This window comes from Corvus brachyrhynchos, unplaced genomic scaffold (assembly GCF_000691975.1).
Source record: "Corvus brachyrhynchos isolate BGI_N302 unplaced genomic scaffold, ASM69197v1 scaffold70, whole genome shotgun sequence".
NCBI classification, from domain to species: Eukaryota; Metazoa; Chordata; class Aves; order Passeriformes; family Corvidae; genus Corvus; species Corvus brachyrhynchos.
Genome location: NW_008236217.1, coordinates 3,265,089 through 3,273,755, shown reverse-complemented (window position 1 = coordinate 3,273,755; position 8,667 = coordinate 3,265,089). Strand labels below are relative to the sequence as shown.

Here is an 8,667-nt window from a genome sequence, read left to right as displayed (position 1 = left end):
CCTGGACCCCCTTTGTGCCAGGTGCAGATACCCAGAAGCTCATACAAGCCTTTCTCCAGGCACTGCTAACAAAGGTCGAAATTCAGATGCAGAACAAAGATCTTTGCATCCAGGCTAATTGCAAATCCCATGGCATGCTCTCAGAACTCTATATAACTTGTTTTCTTCAGAAGCTCTCAGAGACTGTCCTTAGGGACTTAGGCAATGAAAAGAGCAGAACGTCAAAGATGGCGTCTTCTACCAAAGAGACTTTTGAGAATGCAGATTCTATGGGTTTATGTCTGTGGCAGTTTTGGATAGGAATAAAATTCTTTAAATCATGTGGAATTTGGTCTCCAAAGGCACTAAACTGCTATTCACAATAAAATACAAAAATATTTTCCTAATCCTTTCCAGACTCATTTTTTGCCCATACTTCCTCAATGCAAAAGTCTGAAATTTAAAAACTATCTGCAGCCATTTTCTGTTATAATATAAAAATCAACCAGAAACATCTTAACATTTTATGTGAGAGGTTGAGGACACCATTTTGTAAGTAGCAAGAAAAGTAGTTTGAAATGAGAGCTGGAGATGGGATTCTCCACCCAGCACATTAAATACCAGCTGCTTGGTCATTCCTTCTGGGTGTGCTCACCTGGCACTGCCCCTTGGCATGTTCCTGGTGCTGCACTTGCTGTTCTTACCTGCTGCTCCAAAGGTGCTCAGTGCATCCATGTGTTGGTCCAGCTTCAGGACACTTCAGCTGGAAAATGGAGCAAGCATGGACCAAAGGATTTGATAACCCAGCAAGCAGTTGCCTAAGGAAAGAACAAAGGAATGGAATTAAAACCGAATAGTATTACCTCCACCTGCCCTTCAAGCTCCCATTAATCTCTGTCTTAGAGACTTCCTGGTGCATGTTTATAAATTTGCATGTTTTACAGCCCTGTTTTCCACTGAAAGGGCTGTCACATCCATGGAGTAATTTTCAACAATATGAAGTGCTTTTGTCTTAAAACTGGTACCTGGCATCTTTTTTTTTTTTTTTTTGCCTTCTCATTCAGTACTTACAGAGAACAGCCATGAGTTAACTCCCTATCCATATACTCCTTACTGCTCATGATCTAACCTCTTCTTGTACAGCCACCCTGCCTTTCCAGCTCAAAACTGGACAATTCTTGCTCCTTGCTGATAAAGGACTTCAGATTTAACAGGGAAAGAAGTGGCCCCTGGCATACACTCTGTGCCACTTGCCTTGTAATTGAGCTGTGTCTATCCCCCTTATTCCATTTTCCCCTATTAAGATTTCCCAGTGTGCTGTGCAAATACTTTGATCCGTTCCAGCACCTAATCCTGTTGTGTAAAATGAGAAGCACAGAGATTCCCAGGTGGACAACCAATTTTTGGGATGTTCCCTGAGCAAACTGACAACCCCTCAAGAGCATCAGTTCTCACCAGCTGCCTGCAAGCACTGTTTGTGGACACCTAGCAGTGTTCTCTTTACTGATTTCATCCAGAAAGATAAACAGCTAAAGGCCCAACATTGATTTACCTTGCCACACTGGATTTGCTGGAAGCCAAGGAAGATGTAACACCCCTCAGGATCACTCAGAGCACTCCCTGGCTGTCTTTCTTACAAAGCCCCAAGAACAACGTGAGTAAGAAGCATCAGTGGGAATCTTACACAAGTAAGAACCATAGGGAACCCCATCCTGTTTTTACTGGAGTTGAGAGAAGGACCTTCACCCCTCATCATCCCTCCATCTGCCTTGAGGACAGCTCAGGGAACAGCTGTAGCAATGTGTGACCTGAAAAACCTGCTTCTGACCTAGTTTAAGGGTTCAGTCTGTACAGGCAAAACTAAAGAAATGGCAGAATCACATTCCAGAAGCTCTGATTCTATGAAAAAATATTTTAAGGAACCAAACATAATTAGCAGACAAATGGTTCACAGTTGAAGCTAGACATTCAGCCTGGAAACAGTTATTCATTAAAACAAACTTATATTGGAAGAGCTGACAAAAGGAGAATTAGATCAGCTGAAGAATAAGATTTCCTAATTCTCAAGTTCATCTGTTTCTCAAGATGTTTAAACTTCCAAATTTTATTTTTAAAAACTAACAATCCTTAAAACTTCTGAAAATTGTAGCCGCTCTTTTACATCTGAGCTCTTGCCAGAGGTCACATCCAAACAGAAGCTGAGCACTTGGCACAGATACCACTGTTGAAGATGTTACAGCTGATTCTGTAGAGCACAGGATAGCCCCATCTTATTTTCCCTTAAACTATGAATTACTAACTTTGAAATACATTCTAAGCTGCAGCTCTGCATCTGCTTCTCCACGCCCTCTCCCTTTGTGACTCTGTTCTCTTCTGCTTCACTTCTTTTTCATCTTTTCTACCAAGATACCAAGAAGAGTGTGTGTGTGTGTCATTTTCTTTTGAAGCTCCTCCCAAGACAGAAGCCCTGACCCTCACCAGTGACCTAAAGATGCCACCCTCTCTCAAATAACTCATTCCACAGGGAAAGGAAGAGCAATGGCTTGATACAATTCTGAAACCAGCTGGCAGAGAGCCTAACACCAGTATGATGTGCTCCATGCCACACAAAGCACAAACTGCACGCAGGGTGGAGCATCTTCCTTCCCCAGATTGTTGAGACCAAAGTGTTACGTCCCTTTCTAGCAAGAAACTCCCTGTCAAACACTGGCTTAGTGTTGAAACCAAGACCTTGATGCAAAACTTACAATCTTTTTGTCTCTCTCACCCCCTGTTTCTCCTCTCTTGACACTACAGGTACTGCTGGCTTTAGATATCAGCAGTTTTGGTATAAGTTAGTAGTAGTACTATTATTACTATAGGCACCTCAGCTGCAACACAAACCAGAGCATCCCTCACCTCAGCCTCTCTTACAAAAATGTAAGGCTTGATTTTATGGTCTAGTTAAGCCAAGCTCAAAGGACTTTCAGCTACCGAAAGTAACCACACTTTCTATATTTGGGTTGTTGGTTCTTTTTGTTTGTTTTTGCCAGCCTTCCCTATCTTGTCTTATGGAATGGGCAGAAACAGTATCCCAGGGAGGAGAGGCAGGATCAGCATTCCTTTCTCCCTCCGCAGCAACCAGTAGGCTGGCTCAGCTGAGCACGGAGCTGCCACCAGGAACCCAACCCTTGCTCACTTCAAAAACAACCTTCTGGATGGGAAGAAAGGTGGCACAAAAGTTGAGAAAAGTGTTTTGCAGAAGTGGTGCTCATCACACTACCAGACCACAACAGACCCTCAATAGTAATTTTCTAACCCTGTTTTTACCAGACTACCAAAGGTGACCGTTAATTAATACAGGTTTGGCAGAAAGATGCTTGCTACTTCCAGATCCTTTTTAATTAAAAAAACACCTCAGAAAATCCTTGGATTAAAAACATCTGCTGGGTAGAAATAGGAACTTGAAATCAAACAGATCCCTCTTTCTGCATACAGAGCAGCAACATGCTGCTGTGCTGCAAGAAATCAAGTCAAGTCAAATCAAAAGGGTATTTTGCACCCATTCAGACCTCTTGGAGGGCTGTAGAGAGAACATCTGTGGACTGACTTTATTCTCAATTTTTAAGCTTGATTACTAGCACATCTTAAAATAGCTGCTGGATGCTAAGCTGTAAATAAAATGTGAAGGCTAACAAAAGATGCAACCCTGACATTTGTGCTCATTCTGTAATCATGGCTTATTATCCCAGAGGTTTTTTCAGTGACTTCATTCACTTGAAACGATTCTGTAGAGGAACAAGCCTCTTGCTAGAGCATCCTGTAAGAAGTTATTGCTATGAAATTATTCACTGTACTTCAGGCTTGAAGGAGGACACGGGTGATGCCTGCATGCCACTCAGGGCCACATAAATTCATAAAGCATCTACATTTAAAATAAACCTAAGTAAGGCAAAGGAGATGTTGGTATTTGTGTACAAAAATTAAACATCTTAAAATAACTACGGTTATGGCAGTAACACCCCAGAAAGGAACTGGGCAATGTTCTATAGGATCCACTTTAAACAAGACAACAGCCCTTACCTCAGGCAGGTTACAGCCTTTTAATCTCTCCCAATATTCAGCTTCCTTTTTTCCAAACAGAGACAGGCATCTTCTTGAAAATTCAGGATTTAAAATGCTTTTGTTAATCCACAAAGAGTAAAGCTTAAACATTCCCTTATAAAAGCAGTATAGACATCTGCTTTTATGCACAGTGACAAGCAAGCAGAGTAAACCCATGCATGAAAAACTGCTAAAAAGCATAACCTGAATTTCCAGAAAATGAATGGGAAACTGTTTTTCAGATCTATGTACTCAGGTAACATGGCAACAAGGGAGTTCTGGTCAGCAGTAATGCAAAAGTTGCTGGATGGTTCATTCAGTCCTGCTACTTACACTAGGAAGTGAACTGAGAACAATACACATAGGAAACACAGAAGACTCTAGGCAGAGACATAACAGACTCCTACATTTAACACTGGATTAGATTAAAAGCTTCTATTGCTTTTATTTTTCCTGTTGTAATTATCTTTCAGTATCACATGCCAGCTCCCAGGTGTTAAAGGGCATTTAAGATAGAGAATCCTCATTTGAATACTCAGATATAATCTGCAGATGCAAAACTGTTCCTTTTGTTTACTGCAGCTTGACAAGGCCTTTTTATTTTTGCCAGCCATTAATATTAAAGACCTATTTCCTTGATTTAATTCAGATTTTGAAAGTCACTGATTTCTGCTACAGAGAGAAAGTTTGTACCCAAGACTTCTCCTTTCCCACAGGTAGCTAGGCAAAATTCTTCCTGTCAGTACAATTAAAAGAGTGGAAGTGTTTCACTCTTTCTGATAGATGCTTCTGTAGGTTCTGCTGGCTGATTGTGCCCTTGGGGCTGACTGCAAAGCTGAGTTTCTTAGACCAGGAACAAAGAACCTAGCCCTGTATGCCCTGGAGTGGGAAAGAATGATGTGCCCCAAAAGCTGATCTGTGGCATCTCTGAGGCTGGACAGATCACAGATGAGATTTTTGGAGCACTGTCCCATCTCCATCTCACTTAGCTTGCAGCCCAGCTCTGCCAAGGGGATGCCAGGCCATGCCTTGTTGGCAGCCCCATTTCCTCTTACAGCAGCAGGAAAACTGAAAATTCTCCTTTTGCAGCTCCCCATCACTTCCCATGCAGGATTTGCTCCCTCCCCAGCTGTCTTGGTGAAGTTTCATCTCCAAACTCTCTAAACTAGACCAGTGGAGTGTTTGCCCCCTAAAAAACCTTTATTAAAAGAAGTATATTTTTGTTTAAATATGAAGTATTTACAATCTATCACCTCGTGCAGCACAGGCACCTGAATGCCCCCCCTGCACAAGAGAGAGCAGGGGGACAGCACGAGCCCATGAGCACAGGCACCCCGAGGGGCTGAGAGCTGCAGCTGTTCCCGGCCCTGGCACAGGGATTGCTGGGAGCAAGGAGAGGCACAGCAGGGATCTCCAGAAGCCCAGGCCTAGAGGGGCAGGAGGGTGACAATATGTTTTAAGGTGACTATACAGTCAGCATTAACCTTCTCTCCTCAGTGTAACACAGCTTCTAAAATTTCTTCAAAATTATAATATTAAATACAAACAAAATCTCTTTTCTTAAATACAAATATACACCCACATATACACACTTTTAGAACAGGAACTTTATGAAGCAACTAAGTGAAATTAAGTGTTTGAAAACTACTTCAATCTACAAGCTCCAGGCAGACTTTTACTGGCTTTACTCGGTTCTATTAACCAGCACACACTTATCTATAAAGCGTTCTTCTTTATTTAAGTTAAACAAATTTTCAAGGATGGTTTCCATCTATAAAATGAACAAGTACAAGCTCTGTACAGCAGACTTTTTAAACCAACTGAAAAAAACAGTTTCCAAACTATGTTTTGAAAATCTGCAAAATAAACAGTATCACCATTCTTGTTTTGAAGATGGTAAGAAAAGTTCTCAGGAGACTCCATCACAATTTGCTTCAAGGGCTCTTAATTTGTCTTTCAAATGGGTGAATTTCTTCAGCATTAAAAACCCCTAAAATCACAGTAAGTAACTTTGGCACACTGTCATGTAAACATAACAAAAGGATACCACTTCTTGTCTATTCTCTCCAAGAAAAGCTCCTATATTAAAACCCCTATGCACAGCATCCATGGGGAATTACTGAAAAATTATTCCTACCTTATGAATGTTGTTGTCATTAAAGACTTAAGAGATGGAATATGGATTTTTAAAATATTGTTACTACCAATTTTGATTCAGAGATAAGAGGCAGGTCAGTATTAAGAGTTGCAGCTGCTGATTTCAATTAGTACTGCCCTTAATTTGATCAAAGCTGCAAGTGGAAATACCTCCATGGTTGAAGCTGAGTGGTTGGGTTTTTTTATTTCCTTTTAAATTCTGTTTTTCAAAGCCTCAAACAACTGGCTTGCTGCTGAGCTCATATTTCAGCATTTGTTTTCCAAAACATGAAGGCATCTATTGCTATGTTTATGAAACACGTTCTTCAAGTTCTCAGCTAGGTTAAAAGGCTACAGGGAGAGACTAAAAGCTGAAAACAGTTTATCCACTGTCTGGCCTTTAAAACAGGCAAGTTTTGGAGAAAGTGGATTGTGGATAAGCAGAGGAAGAGTATTAATTATTCATTTAAAAAAGTCAGATGATGATGGATGGGTAAAATTGGATTTAATGGCCCCATCCAAAAGGTAAGCAGGTACCTGCAGGTCATCACACAGACACACAAGGTATCTATGGGCACACAGACTGGCACAGTAAAGCCATGTTGCCCACGAGAGTACCATCTCTACACCTGATGCACAGGTACAGCCAAGGGAAAATGAAAAATCAGGAACTACTCTACTTCCAGGACAAAGGAAGAGGGGGACTGTACCAGCATACTACAGTACAGCAGATGTTTTTCATCTCCTTATGATCAACCCTTTTATTTTTCCAAGATCCATCATCTTTCCAAAACCACTTCCTGGCATGCCATGTCTGCACTGATTTTTGTCAATGCTGTCTCGCTTATTAATAGTTATTTACTTTCCTTCTTGCTTTAAAAGCTCATTGAAGCATTTGCTTTTAATAAAAAAGTATATAGTCTATGCAAACATAAGAAAGGACAGGTCAGAGCTAGGGTTACCTTTGACAGTATTGTTTTATAAAATTGACATCAGCTGGACTGAAGCTGCAGAATGCACAAGTTCTATGGTTAAAAACACATAGGCTATGCAGGTATCCAGGCTGATTCCCAGAGTCAAGCCTGAATCCATTCAAAAGCTACATTTAAAGAAACAAAATGGAGGAAAATTTCCCAGTAGTAGGCCTATAAATTACCAAGTGCAATTCAGAGATATTACACAGCTCATCCTTGCAAATTAAAATTCAGATCTTGTGCTGTCATCAGTGGTGGTACAATTCTAACTTATTTCTACAACTCAAAAGGGGAGTTTAAGACAAATTTTTCTCATTAGGGCCCAGAATAAAACTGTGCTGAACCAACATGGCTGCACAAAAGCTCTGTGCAGTCTACATAATTTTGTAACTAAGGAAGAAATCTTTTAAAGACAAAGTACTACAGAAATGATCAACACAAATATCAAGTACAGGTTTAACGTTATCCAGAGCACAGGTGATGAATTCCCAAGTTGGAGCAATCATCTGGGCAGATGCATTGACTTCCTCTGCTATTTTCTTTCTCCTCCTGAGTTTCATGATCTCCAGCGATGGTGAAGTGTTAAGAAGTAGATCCAGTTTGCAAAGCAAAAGCATCCAGTGTTAGCACGGACATCATACCCAGCAGCACAAAATCCGCACCCTCAGTTTCTCTCTCCTAGCACTCCAATCCAATTTCTGGTTATACATATGTCAATCACTTTGTTGATAATTATAGGATGATGAAAACGGATACAAATCATTGGGAGCTCACAATATATATACTTTCATATATTTATATTTAGAGTCCATCATAGAAAAGTTCATATTCAAATTACCAAGTACACACAGGAGAAAAAAAAAAACTTCAAAATGACACTTCTGGTTCTGGAAATGACAAACCATGACTTCTATTCCAATGGAGTTTTCAAATGACCTTCTCCTAGTAATTTTTCCCACCCTCCCTCCCACACTCTGTTCCCCCACAGATGTTTCTTCAGATCCTTTTGTTTATAATACGTCAGTTGTTCCTAGAGTTAATTATCTGCTGTGCAAGTAGTAGCTGAAGACAAAAAGGAACAGTTGAAGTCTGCAGCACAATTCCTTCATCATGTGAAGTAATGCTCAGTGACATCTTTGCAGTGCTCCGAGTCCCCTGAATCCCTGGTGTCTGCTTCAGCACTCTACTTTCAGATAAAGGTGGAATACTGAGGTATATAAGTTCCGTGGAAAGTTTTAAGAAATACATCAGTAATTCAATCAAAACTTTGCCCAATGTTTTTCAGTTGAAACAGCATTTTGCTTGTAAGTCCTTCTACTGCTGCAGATTAAGTGTGAATTTCCACTGCTGTGACAAAGAAGGATTGCAGATCTCAACGGTGAGACCACCATTTTTGGCATTTCGGCTGTCTAGACAGAGGTTGCTGCCAACGTGCCTCAGTTTAGAATTGCTTTCAATTTGTTCCCATTTCTGGAAGAGAAAATACAGTTATTGA

At 40.6% G+C, this 8,667-nt stretch overlaps 1 protein-coding gene across 1 annotated transcript in view; it reads right to left on the bottom strand.

Annotated features, from left to right (window-relative positions):
* Positions 1-5,717: 5,717 nt before the first annotated feature.
* The window catches only part of GALNT2 (polypeptide N-acetylgalactosaminyltransferase 2), an 82,073-nt gene continuing 79,123 nt past the window's right edge, over positions 5,718-8,667 (bottom strand). The window contains exon 16 of the mRNA XM_008643298.2: positions 5,718-8,642. Coding sequence (XP_008641520.2) covers positions 8,487-8,642 — 156 coding nt within the window. The 3' untranslated portion in view covers positions 5,718-8,486. The remainder of the gene's footprint in view (positions 8,643-8,667) is intronic.